This window comes from Cyrtonyx montezumae, unplaced genomic scaffold (genome assembly GCF_038088225.1).
Source record: "Cyrtonyx montezumae isolate F1298 unplaced genomic scaffold, pur_monq_1.0 scaffold_34, whole genome shotgun sequence".
In the NCBI taxonomy this organism is placed as follows: domain Eukaryota; kingdom Metazoa; phylum Chordata; class Aves; order Galliformes; family Odontophoridae; genus Cyrtonyx; species Cyrtonyx montezumae.
In genome coordinates, this window is record NW_027072039.1 from 547,266 (window position 1) to 566,214 (window position 18,949).

The following is an 18,949-nucleotide window of genomic DNA, read 5'->3' on the forward strand; positions in this document are numbered from 1 at the left end:
TTTCAATAGTAGATCAAGTGTGAATTAGACAGGATTTGCAGCGGCCCGTGCATTAAAACAGTTAGAAAAATTTGCTTGTTGATCCGTGAAGCAGGCCAATGCGACCACTTCGGTCTTAGAATCTATGTTATCTGATATGGAGAGTCTTAGGCACACTTTATTGCAAAATTGCGCAGCAATTGATTTTTTGCTTTTAGCACAGGGACACGGGTGTGAAGATTTTGAAGGAATGTGTTGTTTTAATCTTTCAGATCATAGTCAATCTATACATAGTCAACTCCAATGGTTAAGGGATCATACACAGAAAATACAGGTAGACAAAAATCCCTTCGATGATTGGTTAGGATCAATATTTGGGGGTCTTTCCCCATGGCTTACGAGCCTGGTAAAAGAGGGCTTGCGTTGGCTATTGCTTATTGTAATCATGCTTATTGTGCTTTGCATAGTGTATAGCTGTATTATGAGGGGTATTGACAAGGCTACACAGAAAGCTATGCTCATACATAAAGAAAAAGGGGGAACTGTTGGGAAATAGCTGCAGGGCAGGGAGGTCACAGTGATATGTACGAGCATAGTTAGGACAGCAGCACAGACTATATTCTCATGGAAAAGTATTAGATGTTGATAGGAGGTCACGATGTCCCTGGACCAAGTGACAAACAACTCAAAGCAGACATGAACTGCTTCAGCTGAGCAACCCAAGTTGCCAAGATGTCTATGGGAAACTTCTGTGATTATGTTGTTCAGCCTGCCTTCAGCGAAGAGGGCCTCACAGGACTGCTGATAATTGTAACTATAAGTGTTTTTTAGAGTAAGCTGTCCTTGATAGTCTATTCTGTTTAGCTAGCAGGTGTTCCCTTTGGGCTCTGTGTTATACACTGGCCACACTGATACCGTGCTCAAAGGAAACTACACTGTGTGAACCTCGAGAAAAGTAAAAGCAGGAGATGGTCTGTGGCGAGTGGGAGAGGAAAAGTGCACTTTGAACAGGGGACGCCCTGCCAGCACTGCCTTTCACACCCGCCGCCGACACATTCCTGTTTGGGTTTTTTAGGATTAGGATGATATCAAAAGTCACCTCCTCCAGAATGTGTTTCTCACTGCTGTTAATTGTTGGGAGTTGTTTTAAAGTAGTTTTTCTCAAGGCTCTCTACCAATGGTTGTATGATATTTTCTATACGCCCCTGTCTTAAACACTATGAGAATAAGGCTGTCCGGGTAATAAACTGAAGCCTGATCACTCGTATACTGAGTTCTGTCGTGCTTCCCCGCCGGAGAGCAATCGACTCGGACCCTGATATCCATGGCAGGTGCCTAATTGGAGTGGAGAGTCTGTTTGTCAGCTAAAAGACTCTCTTTCTGGATCTGGAGACTGTCCCTTTCAGCTCAGAGACTCTCTCGCTCTATTTCTGAAACTCTATGCCTCTCTTGGATTGTACTGAATAAGGTCCGATTGGCATAAGCCAGACCCCAAATAATTTGCGCCTCATCAGATCTGTCTGAGCTGCAACATCCCTGTCCCAAATATCTGCTTAAGTTCTCAGGATCTTGCAGGTGTTCAGGAAAGAAGTCCCAGTATGTTTTGAGCATTAAAGGGGAAAAAAACAATGAATTGCAGTCCCTTTAAGAGCAGTTTTAAAAGAGAAAGCATTCTTTTTCTCTTTACTAAAACAAGCTAGCAGCACCCAAAAAAGTTTACAGATATCCCAGAACTACTGGCAGTATGCCCAGACTTCAAGGCTGTGTTTTGCAGTATAGCACCTGCAGTACAGATAAGCTTCCTAACGCAGCTCTCTCTGAGAGCAAGTAGAGATTCGTTCTAAAAGTTCACCCCACATTGGACGCCAAAATTGTAAATGGTTTATGGGCTGGTTCGGCCTGGTTCCATGACGATTGGTGCGGGGGACCCATGGACCCACGCCCCAGGAAAGGAGAAGGGGGAAAGGGAAAGGGAGATGGGCCTAAAAACAAAACAGCGGCAACGATCTGAGGAGGAAAACTAATTTACTAAATAACATATCAGAAAGCAAAATAACACAATATAATACAATATAACTGGAATTAAAGCTAATAAATCAAATACAATGAGCAAGAGAGAGTGTCTGATAAACCGAAGGCCTTATGCTAAACGCTGAAGGCGAGACGGCAAGCGAGCACCTGCTGCTGAGACGATCCCAAAGGAAAGAGAGAGGGTCCCATGACTTCAGACAGTTTTTATCTTTCCCTCTGAGCGGAAATACGTAAAAATGCAAAGCATTACACAGTCCTCCGGGGAATGTAGTTCTTCTCTTCTGAGACAGGCATTTCCGTAACTATCAATGATCCACACAGCCAGAGCATTAACTCTTTAACTCTTAATGCACTACATGATGTTATGATGTGGAATACCAATACCAAAAATAATAAAACCATGACAGTCATGGCGGTCAGGTGAAATCCCTGGTGACTGGAAAAAAGGCAACAAAAACCCATTTTTAAGAAGGGTAGAAATGATGACCCAGGTAACTATTGACCTGTCAGCCTCACCTCTGTGCCAAGGAAGATCATGGAGCAGATCCTCCTGGAAGCTATGCTAAGGCATACGGAAGACAGGGAAGTGATATGAGACAACCAGCGTGGCTTCACCAGGAGCAAGTCCTGCTTGACCAACCTAATGGCCTTCTATGATGTTGTGAAAGACAGAAACTGTTTTCCTTTCTTTTGTTTCAAAACTTGCTTCGTAAGGCCTTTTCTGGTGACAAGACTGACTGATAACTGCCAGTTATCTAGATAGGTGTTATGGTGCCTCATTGTCTCTGCTTATGGTTGTAAAGATAAGCAGAAATAGGGGCAAATAGTCTTTTCTGGGGGGGGTACGGCTTGGAGAAGCTGACCACCACAAAAAGACAATGCTCCTGCATTGCAATGAAGGCTATATCCTCTGCTGGCTTATCTTTTGGGACAGACATGTCACACAAACAAAGAGAAAAGAAAAAAAAAAAAAAACACCTGAGAAATGGGAATAAAAGGACTTCACTGAACCAAGGATTTTGGAGAAGAACTACCAAAGAAAAAAATCTTTGACGGAGAATTCCCTGAGGGGAGAAACTCTTTGGACGAACCCTGAGGCCTTCTTGCTGCGAAGCTTCCTGGCTTTCTCCCATCCCCCACAGCGACCAGAGAGTTCCTGAGATCAACAGACCTACTACAAACCTCGCTGGATCCACGGTGGTAATTATACTCTCTTGTTTTCTAACAAGACTCCTTGCTTTTTATCTCTTTTCTATAGCTCATCTTCCCTTCCCCATATCCCTAAGCAACTAGTATTTGTAATAAACCGGTTGGGCTCACATTTGACCCATTGTGTCTTAATCTCGACATCAGGTATGCACATAATCAAAGAACCTCATCTCTCTCCTTTATACTGGAGTGTGACAGATGGTCTAACTGCATCAATGGACAAGGGAAGAGCCACTGATGCCATCTATCTGGACTTCAGTAAGGCCTTTGATGTGATCTATAACATCCTTATCTCCAAATTAGAAAGATATAGATTTGGGGGGTGGACTGTTTCATAAACAAGGAATTAGTTGCAGGACTGTACTCAGAGTGGTGGTGAATGGCTCAATGTGTGAATGAAGATCAGTGACAAGTGTGTGGTGCGGTCTATGTGCCCAAGGGACAGGATGCCATCCAGAGAGACCTAGACAGGCTCAAACAGAGGGCCAAGCAGAACCTCATGAGATTCAACAAAGCCAAGTATAATGTCTTGCACTGGGGTCACGGCAACCCCCACTACCAATACAAGATGGAGGATGAAAGGATTGAGCATAGCCCTGTTGAAATGGACCTGGGGGTACTGGTGGATGGCAAGCTGGACATGAGTCAGCAATGTGCCTTTGCAGCCCATAAAGCCAACCATATCCTGGGCTGCATCAAAAGAAACATGGCCAGCAGGTCGAGGGAGGTGATCCTGCCCATCTACTCTGTGCTGGTGAGACTTCACCTGGAGTACTATGTCCAGATGTGGAGTCCTCAGTACAGGAGAGACCTGGATGTGTTGGAGCATGTCCAGAGGACAGCCACAAAAATGATCCAAGGGATGAAACACCTCCTTACAAGGACAGGCTGAGAGAGCTGGAGCTGTTCAGCCTGCAGAAGAGAAGGCTCTGGGGAAAATAAGGCTCTTATTTTCTTGATGGAATACTAGAGTTCTTGCTGTTTAGCTGTGTGGGGCTCAACATGCCATTTTCATTAGAGATACTGATAATGAATATAATGTCACTGAAGAAATGCCTTCTTTGGTGCCTTTAACAGACACAACTAAAACTCTTGAGTTGTATGAAGCAATAAAAAGCATTAAAACTATTTTCTTCAACCTTTGTCAACATATCTGGCATAGCTACTGATGGAACCCTGCCAATGACTGGTAAAAAAGATTTGCCATTGGCAAATCACATTTGATGAAATATCACTGCATTGTACATCAAGAAAATTCATATGCAAAAGCATTAAAAATTGATAATGTCATTCAAATCATCATCAAAGCTATAAATTTCATAAAGTCCAAGCAATGGAATCATTGCTATTTCTAGGAGTTAGTTAAAAGTATGGATGATGATTACGGGGACATCAATTACTTCTCTGAAGGAAGTTGGGTTAAAATGCTAAAAATATTTTATGATTTGTGAAATTAAATCAAGTCACTTGTGGAATCAAAATGAAAATTTCTGCCAGAACATGAAGATTAGAAGTTGCTCGCAGATTTAGCATTTTTGGTGGAACTGACAACTCATTTAAAGGGGTTAAATGTGTCTTCAGTGTAAAAAACAACTTATCTGTGCTATGTTACAAAGCATAACAGCATTTGAAATAAAACTTAAATTATGACAAGCTCAAGTTATGGCAAATATTTTTATGCATTTTGATGCAGTGGCTAAACACAGTTCTGTGAACACTGAAAAACATGCAGTCTTGCATTCCATTTTGATAAAGGAATTTCACAGAATAGAATCATAGAGTCACCAAGGTTGGAAAAGACCTCCAAGATCATCCAGTCCAACTGTCCACCTACCACCAATATTTCCTCACTAAAACATGTCCCTTAGTACAAATCTAAACATTTCTTGAACACCTCCAGGAACAGTGACTCAACCACCTCCCCAGGCAGCCCATTCCAGCACCTGACCACTCTTTTGGAAAAAATTTTGTGCAGCATGACCTTTTTTTTTTTTTAAGCACACATCTGATGTTTCTTTCTCAAATGCCTCCACCAGACTTCTTAATATATGTTACAGATTAATCTTTGCGGAGTGTGGATCTAGATCTGCCTGAACTGATATAGAAGCAACTACCCAGGCACCACTGCCCCCAGTTCGTGTTAAATTTGTGTTCATCTACAAGTAGCTTTGTATCAGCAAGTGACTTTTATTCTGTATCTAATTAGAGAATGGGAGAAAGTCTGGAGAAATCCACATAGGTCCTCTGAGAGGAGAGACTAAACAGGGAAGAAACTGCAAAGCTTAAAAGAAATAATGAAAACTGTTAGGCTGTCCTCATACCAGTAGAAATCCTTTTTCCACTAAGCATATGAAAACAAATCAATGCTAATGTGAGATAAATATGTAAACTGACCCTCTCCCCTCCATTCCTAATCCTCCAGTTACTTTCCTATTTCCACTCAAAATCTCAAGGACATATTTTGATCTTGCAACCAATTTATATCTAAGTGAAAGTTTCGTACCTATGAAAAGCCAGATGCAAGCTGACAAACCTGGTTAATAATCCATTATGTTGACTGTTCTCTTCTCAGTCTTAATTGCCAGCTTCCTCTTCTACCAAAGGTACAAAAATTAAGAGGGAGGAAAAGTCTCAACTAAGCAGGATCCAAATCTACATTCAGCTTCCTGAATCAACATCTTTGACTTGAAACACAATCTGAAGCTAACCATTATGAAGCAGAGACTTCAGGGTATCAGTATAGACACCTACAGTTGTCTTCTTGTACAGCCATAGCAGTGTCACAAATTAAAATCAGGCACAACAAATCTCAAATGTAAGAGGTGCCTCTGTGCCCTAAAAAGATGCAAAACCCTTCTGTAATGCAACCACTATTTAATGAAAATTAGCGTAGCAAATACAGAAGATTATTCCCAATAACTCATTCAGCTTTCCTGAAGTTAATGAATAGATCACACATTCCCATCCTTCCTGGAGCAAAGCTCAGTCAAGAAGCAAGGAATTATATCACCTCACTTACATCCACCAAGGATCTCAAAAGGATTTGTCATTTCACAACCTGTATCATCAGTGTAAGTCACTTCACTAGTTCCTCTAGTGATTTCCTTCACAAGGAAGGTGGCCAAAACCAGTCATCAAATATTACATAAAACATAACTTTGAGCAAATGAGCAGTACCCAATTCACTTTTCCTGAAAGTACTGCACAGTAATTCCATGTCCCTAATCAGTTAATTAGGAAGTCAACAAAAATGCTGTGTTAGCAGAGCTTGTCAAAACCCCGTATCTTTCTTATATAACAATAAATAGTATTCAAGAGAGCTGACTTATTTTGCCTATGCTGGAAATACATGAAAGACAGAACTAGTACAGCCACCATGACAAAAAATAATAATTGGATAAATCCTGAAATTAAAATGCCTCGATGTAACACTGAAGAACATTTTATTCAACTACCTACTTGAGACTTCACTTTGATAAAAGCTGATTCTGGTGTTTCTGTTCTGTCTCCTCTTACTTTCATAAACAATATTTTCTAAGTACATTTTTCCTCTTACTTACCTGTGCCTCCAAGCAGTGTCTAATGTAATTCTGCTTCAAACAATAGTTTAGTGAGGTTAAAATGTTCAAAGCAAGAGTAGTCTACAAGACAGTTTTGTATTGCAAATTAAACATCTGCAACACAAGAGATATGACAGAGTGAATGGTGATTTTACATTCATTGAATTATGTTATTAGAACCAAGGGAAATTTCTTTTGATTACCTTTCCTTAAAAGGACTTTAATTAAAGATCATGGGGATCTGCTCCACGTCTATAAATATGTAAGGAGAGGGAGGCCAAGGGATGAGGCTGAGTGGTGTGTGGTGATAGGACAAGGGGAAATGGCCACAAACTGAGGCATAGGAAGTTCTGCACAAATGTGCGTGGGAACTTCTTCACAGTAAGGGTGACGGAGCACTGGAATGGGCTACCCAGAGAGGTGGAGTTTTCTTCTCTGGAGACATTCAAGACCTGTCTGGATGCCTATCTGTGCAGCCTGGTCTAGGGAACTGCTTTGTCAGGGGGGTTAGACTTGATGATCTCTAGAGGTCCCTTCCAACCCCTACAATTCTGTGATTCTGTGATCATAACAACAGAATTATAGCATGAATCCCAGAAGAATGCTTACTTACTACATAATAAGATAAACTTACTTTTTCCTTAAAAGAAAACTGTAATTTTTTTTTTTAACATAGTAAACAAGAAAATCAGACAATGGTTTTATGGGAGTTTGAGAAGAGCAGAAGGCTATAGATCATTTTTGGTAACCCAATTTTCTTTTGTAATAGCAGACTTTCTTATCTGTATTTTCTACTTCAGATTTTGATATTTTGTTAGGAAATATTAAGTCAATAAAGACATACTGCAATCTCATTTACTAGGAAGACAATAAGATATAAGATAAACAGTTTTGTGAATATTTTTTAAACTACCCTACTCAAATTTATTGTGAAATTTTGTAATTTTTTTTTTTTTGCTATTTGGGCTGTGACAAACATTAAATATCTCTCTAAAATACTTTAAATACTAATTATTAAATGGATATTTGGACAATGAGGAAACAGGTGACAAAGATCAGCATGCCTGTGCTTAGTATAATTACAGCATATTTAATGTATGACAAAGACTGGTAACACCAACTTGCTTTAATGCCTTGCCATTAAAACAAAATTACACAAAGCGTTAAAAGATTAGTTTATAAAGAACAGAGTAACAAAAATATGCAGTTGGTAAATTGGTTCTTTGAGCAATGTGGCGATACAAGGGAGAATACTTGCATTTTTCATAGGAGGAAAATGCAAGTCTGAAGCAAATCAGGCCAAGTATTAACAGCACTGAAGAAATCAAGCTCCATGCTTATGAATTCTTCTCTTTCCCCAAAAATACTATTTTATAAACAAATTAAAGTTTCAATAACAAAATTATCTTTTATAAACATTATAGAATCACAGAATTACTCAGATTGGAAGGGACCTCAGGAGGTCATACTCCTAAATGACACATAAAAAAGCTCAAAACCAAGGAAAGAATGAGACAGAAGGAAGAACAAACACCAAACTTACCATGGACTTGACTGATTTCTGAATTCTGAGAAAGAATTTCATCTGCTAATTTTTGAGCAGTTGGCAAAACTTCTGTGTGGTGCACTGTGATCAAATACTGTACAAATTTTTGTAGTTGGTCTCTGTTCATTTGAAAGAGTGTCTCTGAAATGGGAAGATGCAGTCTGACCTGATCTGGCTTGCGGATTCGGTATAAAGAGAGGGCCACAACGTGAGCACAGTAAAATATATCTTTGTTTCCACAGCTGCAAGTCACTGAGGTAATCTTGCAACGATCAAAGCTGATAGCTACATTGCAAACAGTTTCTGGCTCAGATTGCATTGCAGGCTCTGTCACTGTGCCACTCAAGTGGAAACCTGTGCAGGAAAAGAAAGAGAGCTTACATTATTAAAAAAAACGATAATCTCATTATCAATTATCTTTTGCTTAAAAATTTTTGCTTAAAATTCATCATTCTGCGAAATGATGCATCTTGGAAAACTTAGACTTTATTACAAATATGACAAATCCTTTCATATGTACATATTCTTGTCATCTCCAACAAAATCTAAGAGAAGTAAAAAGTGCATTTACAAGCCCTCTTTGCCATTCCATCACAACATTAATAAAAGCCTGATAGTAAGAAAAACATTTATTTGGTAACTGATAGCTGCAGAAGCAGAGTTGCATCCAGTTAAGATCAATGTGAAATTCCCAGTAGTTCAGCAAGTTAGCAGCAACTTTCCAAACCCTATGCCAGGGAGATTGCATCTAGCAGCAAATTTAAGCAAGGGGGGAAGTAATGTACTATAGTGGCATAAACCCCAGCTCTAATCTCTACTCTGCCTCAAATTACACAAGTCACTTAACCTCTTTGCTTTTACCTTTCCCACCACTAAGCTAAAGCTCACCTTCATACAAGTGATCCAGTAAGGAAGCTATGGTTGTAAAGTTCTTTGGAGATGGAACACGCTGCAGTTATCAATATACAAAAAATTAGAATTATAGTATTAAAGGAGATGTGCAAGCACCACTTCAGAAGTCTGCATATGAGCCTCTTTTCCATTCAGCATGATAAAGCACAAAGCAAAAGAGCAGGATTTTGTATAATATAAAAAGGTATGGTATGTAGCAAGAAAGATGTTTAGTAAAGACAGCACTGTTTGACAAAGAACCCTGCGGAACCAAGGTCTCAAACACTGTCCTCTGAAGATCAGACCCAAGCCTACATCTATTTTCCCAACGTGAAGACCCAGGTTTTGCTCTCAATACTTTCTCACTGAATAACAAACTTTTGATGATTTCTTTTTGGATTTTAAGTAAGCATGACATTTATCATGGCTCAAGCATTGAGTGAGAGGCATAGGTACCCAGAAATACAACCTAATTTCATATGCCTGATCAGTATTAAACTTGAAAAGACAGCGCATATAAAATCAGGAATACTACAAGTGAGGTGTTATATATTAATTATTTATAACAGAAATAATATAAAACCACATCTAAACTCCAAATTGATTTAGTATTATGAAACAGAGGAAAGTGTGTTGTATGAAGCAGTATCACATGAAAATTAGGTGTTGTAGTTTAAACCTAGCAAGCAGCTAAACACCACCTAGCCTTTTGGCCACTTTCCCCCACCAGTGAGAAGAGGGGGAAGAAAAAAAAAGTAGAGCTTATATATTGAGATAAATACTAAGATGAGAAGAGAGAAATAACAGTTATTATATATATATGTGTATACAAAAGGAGGGATGCACAAAACAATTGCTCACCACCCAATGAGTGATGCCAAGCCAATTCCCAAGCAGTGGCAGATTCCCTGGCCAACTCCCAGCAGTTTTATAGGTTTTTTCACATGATAGTTTTTTCATATCCCTTCGGCCAGTTTAGGTTAGCTGTCCTGGTTCTGTTCCCTCCCAGCTTCTCATGTACCCCAAGCGTCCTTGCTGGAAGGGCAGTATGACCTGAAAAACTGAAATGTCCTCGACTCTGTGCAGCACTGCTCAGCAACATCTATAAACATTGGTGTGTTATTGACATTGTTTTTCTTTTAAAGCCAAAACATACCACCATACCAGACAGTATGAAGAAAATGAACTTCTGTCCCAGCTGAAATCAGAAGATTAGATGGGAAAAAGAAATATATATGTTGCTGTAGTCCAAATTTCCAACTGTTTTAAAAAAGCTCTTAAATTAAGCAAAGAAAATCTCTCATTTGTGCAGAGGGCGCCACTATTTAGATTACATTTGGCTGCAGTACTCTGATACTCTACCCTGAAGAAGGACATCTGCACACACTAACCTAGACAGGGTTGACACCCATTATATCAGGCTGACTAGGGTCCCATCCAATCTGGCCTTGAACACCTCCAGGGATAGGGCATCCACAACTTCTCTGAGCAACCTGTTCTAGCATCTCACCACCTTTTGAGTATAAAAAGTCCTCCTCGTATCTAATCTAAATCTCCCCTTTTAGTTTAAAACCACTCCCCCCTGTCCTATCACTATCAAACCATGTGAAAACTCATTCATCCAGGTCCCTCTGGATGGTATCCCTTGCTTCTATTGTGTCAACTGCACCGCTCACCTTAGAGTCATCAGCAAACTTCTTGAAAGTGCACTTGATCCCACTGTTCAGGTCATTGATTGAAGAGCACTGGTCCCAAGATGGACTCCTATGGGACACCACTACTGACTGGCCTCCACTTTAACATATATCCATTGAGCACAGTCTCTGGCTGCAACTATCCAACCAATTACTTATTGATCAAATAGTCTAGCCTTCAAATCCATCTCTTTCAAAATTAGAAATAAGGATGTAGGGTGGAATCATGTCAAAGGCTTTACACAAGTCCAGGTAGATAACACCAGTTGCCCTTCCTTGCTCCACCAATGCCTTCAGTCCATCTTAGAAGGCTAGCAGACTGGTGAAGCAGTGCTGGTTGTGAGGGATCACCTCATCAACTTGCATATGCCTTAACATGGTTTCCAGGAGCATCTGCTCCATGATCTTCGCAGAAACAGAGATGAGGGTTACCAGACTGTAGTTCCATGGCTCTTTCTTAACAAAGAGAGTGATATTTCCCTTTCTCCAGTCATCAGGAACTTCACCTGACAGCCATGAGTTTTGTATGACACCAGATTGAACCCACTGTCACCAAGTTACTTCGTTGTTGGGGCACAGGGACCAATAGTGTGTTACTAGATGATAGAGAAGCGTGCCAACTGGGAAGCATGGCTAAGGACTCATACATTAACAGAAAATTAATAGATGACTGGATGGGGACTTCACTCTCTGGAAGCAAATACTATTAGCAGTAAAGGTGTTAGGGTTCTGTGATTTTTATTGTATTATTGATATTCCACATCATAACATCATGTGGTATAATGGGAGTTAAAGAGTTAATGCTCCAAGCTCTGTGAATCATTGATAGTTCTGGGTGTACCTGTCTCAGAAGAGAAGAAGAACTGCATTCCCCAGAGGACTTTGCAATGCTTTGCAGTTTTACATATTTCCACCCAGAGGGAAAGATAAAAACTGTCTGCGGTCACAGGACTCTCGCTTCCCTTCGGTATCGAGCACAGCAGAGGGTGTTTGTTGCAGCCATCCACCTTCAGCATTAGCATAAGGCCTTCGGTTTATCAGACACACTCTCATTTTATTTGATTCATTTGCCTCAATTCCAATTATATTGCATGATATTGCGTTATTTTCCTTTCTGATATCTTATTTAGTAAATTAGGTTTCCTCCTCAGATCGTTGCTGCTGTTCTGTTCCTAGGCCCATCTCCCTTCACCTTTTTCCCCTTTCCCCATTCCCTGAGGTGTGGGCCAGTAGGTCGCCTGCCTCAGTCGTCACGGTAACGGGTCAAACAGTCCCGCAAACCAGTGACAAAAAGAAAAATACCCCTTAATAGACCTGAATTCAAAGTTAAAGAAAAAGACTACTATGGAAAAAGGACTCCATTATTCAAGAGAATTAGCCATAGTATAAATGTTATATGACCCCACATTCATGCCAGACAATTCACAAAAACAACATGATCCTGAGAGAGACAGGTGTACACCAAGTATGTGGTGGAAATACACAAGAACAGCACCAGAAAAGAAGCTGGTACAATAGAAAGAAAGTAAGAAAGAAGAGAAGAAGCCTTTTATATAAACGGATTACTCTACACTACAAAACCAAGGGGTAAATAACTCCCAAGAATGGTACTTCAAGAAAAACAGAACTAACGATGGTATATTTGAACAGATCTAAACAGATAGAATACAAATAATACACAAAAGAAGATGGCTCAAGCTTAAAATGAAAAAGGCTCACAGGGGACTCCATGCAAGAGAGAACTCCAAGAAAAAAAACCCACCCAGATGACGATCAGCCCTTAAATGGGGTTTGGGAGAGGTGGAGCCAGGCTCCACCCATTCCAATCACAAAGGTATATCACCTTCACCTGTGCCCCTTATGGCTCACTCAGTGTTCACCTCAGGTGACCAATCAGTGGTTTAGGCCGTGATTCAGCAGTTCCCATACACTCCACCCCTTCACAACGTGAACCACTGATCAAGTAACCATAAGGTGAGCCCCCCTTGATACAGAGACCCAATACATCATGACGCTCACATAATTGCCTGTCACGATGCATATCAATGTAAACCAAGATGAGTGATGATTGGCATATCAGTAGAACTCTTCTTTGGGCCAGTGCTCAGTGGTATCTACTGCAAGCATGCAATCACACGGTACAGGTCCATCTTATGCTCCATCAGTCCCGGTTAGACCATCACCAGATGCCGCACATGATCTTACAGCAATCTCCTTGCATCCTTGAGAATACTGTTATAATGCTCAATAAGGCCTGCCCCTGTTGGATGGTATGGCAGGAGGAATCGTCATTCCATGTTCTTCTCTTCTGCCCAGCGTTGTATCACTGCACCCATGAAATGACTCCCTTGGTCGCTCTCAATGACTTGCGGTGTCCCGTAGGCAGTCATCAACCTCATGAGTGCCTTGATAGTATATGCCTGGTTGGCTTTTGGTACCGGATAGACCTGCATTAGCCCACTCACGGTGTCAACACAGGTTAGGGCATATCTCGCCCCCTCAGACCGAGGGAGGGGCCCAATATAATCAACCTGCCATCTCTGTAGAGGATTGGGTCCTCTAGCAAGATGGGCTGTAGTTTCAGGCAACGACCTCGGTCTTATCTTGGAGCAAGCATCACAGTCTCGGCATGCTTGAGCAATGTCTGATAGTTCTACAGGCAGTCCCCATGCCTTAGCAGCTGCCCACATGGTCATCTGCCCAGCATGCCGCAGCTTTTGATGTAGCCAGTAGACGATATTCTCAGATGGCAAGTTCTCAACCCATCTAACTCAAGCCAGTGTGTCGGCTTCATCATTTCCTGGTGACTGTAGGGGTCGATGACCAGAAACATGGTAGACACGTACAGTTCTGTGTTTAACTGCATTCCATTCATCTAACTACATATCTTTGCCCCAGAACAGTTGGGTCTGGATAGTCCAAACCTGGGTGGCCCACTGTGCGATCCAAAGAGTGAGCCCCTGATACACAGCCCAACTATCTGTGCAAATATTCAGGATACCATCACCAGGTTCCTTGACAGTTATAACCATCCACACGACCCACAGCTCTGCTCACTGGCTGCTTTGACCATACCCCTCTTTGAACCATATTGTGTCTGTGGCAGGATGGTACGCTACTGCTCTCCACTTACTTGGGTTGCCCTTGCTGGACCCATCCGTGTACCAGGCATCTTCAGGAAAAGGATATTTTCCTTCCTGGACGGGACTCTTCTGTGGTGGAGCAACCGAAGTTTGTTTCAGTGCATCACTATGATACGTTACTGGGCCAAGAATCTTCTGGAGCTCTTCTTTCAACGGTGAGGAAGACAGACTACTCCTCTGACTGAGATAGGCGACCCATCGTGCCACCGCCTGTGCCTGGGCCAACTCTGCATTAGGAAGGTGGGTCAGATCTCTTACTCACCCCTGAATTGGCAGAGTGGTCTTAACTGTAACTTCAGCCATCTGGGTTATTGGCTCTACCACTTGTAATGCGGAATAGGCAGCCAACAGTATGACTGAAAAACAATTATAACTTTCTTCTGCACCATGCCACACCTGAGACCAAAATCCAATGGGAGTCCGAACAGAACTCGGACATTGCCTTAGGGCCCAGCCAATGCCACCTTGAGTCACATTAACATCCGATTCAGCTGTGAGGGTAGGATCCAATATACCCAATGCCTGGTCTTGTTTAACCACCTGTTTTTCTTGTTGAAAACCATCCTGTTCCGTTCTCCCTTAATCCCATAATTGGCCCTTTTTTTAAGTCTATATAAAGGTCTCAGCATCTGCGCAAAATGAGGTATAAAAGAACACCAATATCCCAATATACATAGAAGTTCCTGCAGTTGCTTTGGTGTTGTAGGGACTGGAAATGCCTGAACCTTATCTATGATGGCATTAGGCAACACTTGGGTCTTTCCTAACCAGACTACCCCCAGAAATTTTACAGACAGGCCTGGTCTTTCCAACTTTTGAGGATTGATAGCCCATCCTCTTTCACTTAGGTAGGCAGTTAATGAATCTGCTGCCTCCCCTACTGCTTCCAGTGAGTCGGATGTTAACAGGAGATCAAGAATATAATGGTAGAGGTTCACATCATTTGGTTTTCTCCAATCAGCCAGGTCATGTGCCGCCAAATTATGACAGTATGTTGGTGAGTGCACGTACCACTGTGGCAAGACCTGAAAGGTCCACTGCAGTGTCTCGGGCACGGACTCGGATGTGAACAATCCAAATCGTTTATTACATGTTTTAACATCCCTTATATACTTTCACAAGTTCTCTCTTGTAACTTTCCCACCCGCCTTTACATATCAACAATATAACTTCCCAAAACAGTCCTTAACCGTGCATACAGGCGATATTCCAATCAGGGCTGTGAATCTTCCCAAGCCATGCACTCTTCCTCCAATTAGGGCCTGCCATCACGCAGCTTACTTGAACTTGTTTTCGTCTTCTTCTGGAAGTGTCCTTGGTTCTCAGCCTTCCTTTCTCATGCTGTTTATCCTGTTCCACAGCTGCAGCTCTAAATATACTTTTTGTATTCCCACAATTCCCCCTTTTTTATTTATTAGCAAACTATTAACATACTATAAATTAGTAACACTCTGTAACAGTATTTATGAAGGCATTTAGGCTATCACAATTTAATCAAGGCTTCAATTAATAAGATGCTGAATGTAAGGAAAGAGACGATAATCATATCGTAAGGACAAGAAATATTCTTAAACTTCATAAGAAGTGAACAAACACACAAGAAATATTCTTAAACTTCATAAGAAGTGAACAAACACACCTTTCACCCATGGCTTTAGGTTCCTGCAACCTGGAAAAGAATCCCTGAGGGTCCCATTCTTTGTGTACCAGTAACTGATTAGAAGATATAAAGTTGCATTTATAATGCAATCAACATCAGTGGGTAAGCCTGCTAGAGCATCACTAGGGGTATTGCTTTCCTTTGCCAACTAACATCCTAACTTGGTGATTGTGGCCGAAGCTTGAGCGGTGCTGTTTCAGGGTATCCTGGATCTGAGAGACAAGACATCTCAAGAGCAGAAGCAAGCAAATTATGCATTCAGAGCAACACAGAGGGTTAGGGTTTTAGCCAACATACACACACTTACACACATGCAGACATCCATTTCAGATAAGCGAGAAGCAGAAACTCCCTAAGCAAACACATTATTAGCTACTGACCCTTGAGAAATGGCAAACCACCAGAAAGAAGAGAGAAAAGGAACATGACAGCGGTGGACGCGATAGGCAGTGTTCACGTAACTCAAGATGGCTTTGGCTGGGCCCTGTGGCAACGTCAGAGTTCTGTTCAGACCCCCATTGGATTTTGGTCTCAGGTCTGGCATGGAGCAGAAGTAAGATATAGTATGATTGAAAAACAGCTATTGGCTGCCTATTATGCTTTACAAGCGGTAGAACCAATAACCCAAGCGGATGAAGTTATAGTCAAGACTACGTTGCCAATTCAGGGGCGGGTAAGAGATCTTGTGGGTAAGACCCCAGATGGGTCCAGCAAGGGCAACCCAGGTAAGTGGAGAGCAGTAGCGTACCATCCTGCCACAGACACAATATGGTTCAAAGAGGGAGATTGTCAAAGCAGCTAGTGGGCAGAGCTGCAGGCCCTGTGGATGGTTATAACTGACAAGGAACCTGGTGATGGTATCCTGAATATTTGCACAGATAGTTGGGCTGTGTATCGGGGGCTCACTCTTTGGATCGCACAGTGGGCCACCCAGGATTGGACTATCCACTCCCGACCAATCTGGAGCAAAGATACATGGTTAGACATATGGAATGCAGTTAAACACAGAACTGTACGTGTCTACCGTGTTTCTGGTCATAAACCCCTACAGTCACCAGGAAATGATGAAGCCGACACACTGGCCCAAGTTAGATGGGTTGAGAACTCGCCATCTGAGAACATCGCTTACTTGCTATATCAAGAGCTGCGGCATGCTGGGCAGAAGACCATGTGGGCAGCCCCTGAGAACCTAAAACCAGGTACCAATAAAATAAAATGACCCTGGAAGGTTCAGGTAGGACCATGATGGTGCGGCCTACTTGCACCTTGGGGGAGATTATTGGAGGTGGGGGGTTCGGTAGCCCCTCCGGTAATTGATACATGGCCTACTGAAATAATGGTTAACACTCCAGTCATTATTGCTAAGGAGACCCCTGTCATGTCTCTTTGGCAGATCAGGACACCCCCCTTTGGTGCCTGATATAGTCGTACAGCCACAGACATCTGCTCAAAGAGTTTGGTACAGTTGGCCAGGGCATGCCCCTGTACAAGCTGAAGTGTTAACCCAATACAGGAATACAGCCTGTATCTTACCCTGGAGAGCGGATCTTCCCCTCTTGGTACCTCTAAAACACTTATATTACTCCCCATAAGTCTATGAGTTGCCAGAAGGAACCAAACAATGACTGCAGTGTTCCAGAGTTGCTTTAAGACCATGGGGAGCATCTGGTGATGGTCTAACCGGGACTGATGACGCATAAGATGGACCTGCACTGTGTGATTGCATGCTTCCAGTAGATACCACCAAGCACTGGCCCAAAGAAGAATTCGACTGATATGCCAATCATCACTCATCTCGGATTACATCAACATGCATCGCGACGGGCAATTATGTAAGCGTTGCAATGTATTGGGTCTCTGTATCAAGGGGAGCTCACCTTATGGTTACTTGATCAGTGGTTCACGTTGTGAAGGGGTGGAGTGTATGGGAACTGCTGAATCATGGCCTGAACCACTGATTGGTCACCTGAGGTGAGCACTGAGTGAGCCAAGGGGCCACAGGTGAAGGTGATATACCTGTGTGAGTGGAAGGGGTGGAGCCTGGCTCCACCTCTCCCAAACCCCATTTAAGGGCTGACCACCACCAGGGAAGAATCTCTTCTTGGAAATCCCTCCCATGTGGAATCCACTGTGAGCCATGTCATCCTAAAGGTGAGTCATCTTCTCTTCTCTTGTATTATTTGTATCCTATCTATATAAATCTACTCAAAATATACCATCATGTATACTATTTTATTCATAGGTTCATTAGGTTGGAAAGGACCTACAAGATCATTTAGTTCAACCATTCTCTTATCATTATTCCTTCTGAAGGATTAAATCAAATCCCTTAGCACCTCATCTAAACGCTTCTTGAACAGTGCTAGGGATGGTGCCTCAACCATCTTCTTAGGCAGGCTATTACAGTGCCTGACCACTCTTTCAGAGAAAAAATGTTTCCTCAGGTCTAATCTAAATCTTCCCCGGTGCAACTTCTGAACATTCCGTCTCGTTCTGTCATTATTTATCAGGGAGAAGAGGCCCACCCCTTCCTCACTACAACTCCCCTTCAGGAAGTGGTGGAGTGCAATAAGGTCTTCTCTGAGCCTCCTCTTCTCCAGACTAAACAATCCCAGCTCCCTCAGCCGCTCCTCATAAGACTTGTGCTCCAGACCCCTCACCAGTTTTGTTGCCCTTCTCTGAACACGCTCCAGGGCCTCAATGTCCTTCTTGTAGTGAGGGGACCAAAACTGAACACAGTACTTGAGGTGCGGCCGCACCAGAGCTGAGTACAGGGGGATGATCACCTCCCTGCTCCTGCTGGCTACACTATTTCTAATACAGGCCAGGATGCTGTTGGCCTTCTTGGCCACCTGGGCGCACTGCTGGCTCATGTTAAGCTGAGCATCAACCAACACCCCCAGGTCCTTTTCCTCTTTACATTCTTCAAGCCATTCTGCCCCAAGCCTATAGCATTGCATGGGGTTATTGTGGCCAAAGTGCAGGACCCGGCACTTGGTCTTATTGAACCTCATCCCATTGAGGTCAGCCCAGCTATTCAGCCTATCCAAATCCCTCTGAAGGGCCTCTCTACCCTCAGGCAGTTTGACACATCCTCCCAACTTGGTGTCATCTGCACGTTGTGAAGTACCATCCTTGGGAGTTTTTTTACCCCACATCCATCCATATACCTACGGATCCCCCTGTCAACAGCTGGATCTCAGGCAATGTTTCCTAGTTGTTGAGCTTCGTTACTA

At 42.4% G+C, this 18,949-nt stretch overlaps 1 protein-coding gene across 1 annotated transcript in view; it reads right to left on the reverse strand.

Moving 5' to 3' along the window:
- Positions 1-18,949, reverse strand: part of LOC136054130 (zinc finger SWIM domain-containing protein 6-like) — a 497,031-nt gene that overhangs the window by 338,628 nt on the left and 139,454 nt on the right. Inside the window, exon 2 of the mRNA XM_065745211.1 lies at positions 8,323-8,679. Within this exon, the coding sequence (XP_065601283.1) occupies positions 8,323-8,679 (357 nt within the window). The remainder of the gene's footprint in view (positions 1-8,322; positions 8,680-18,949) is intronic.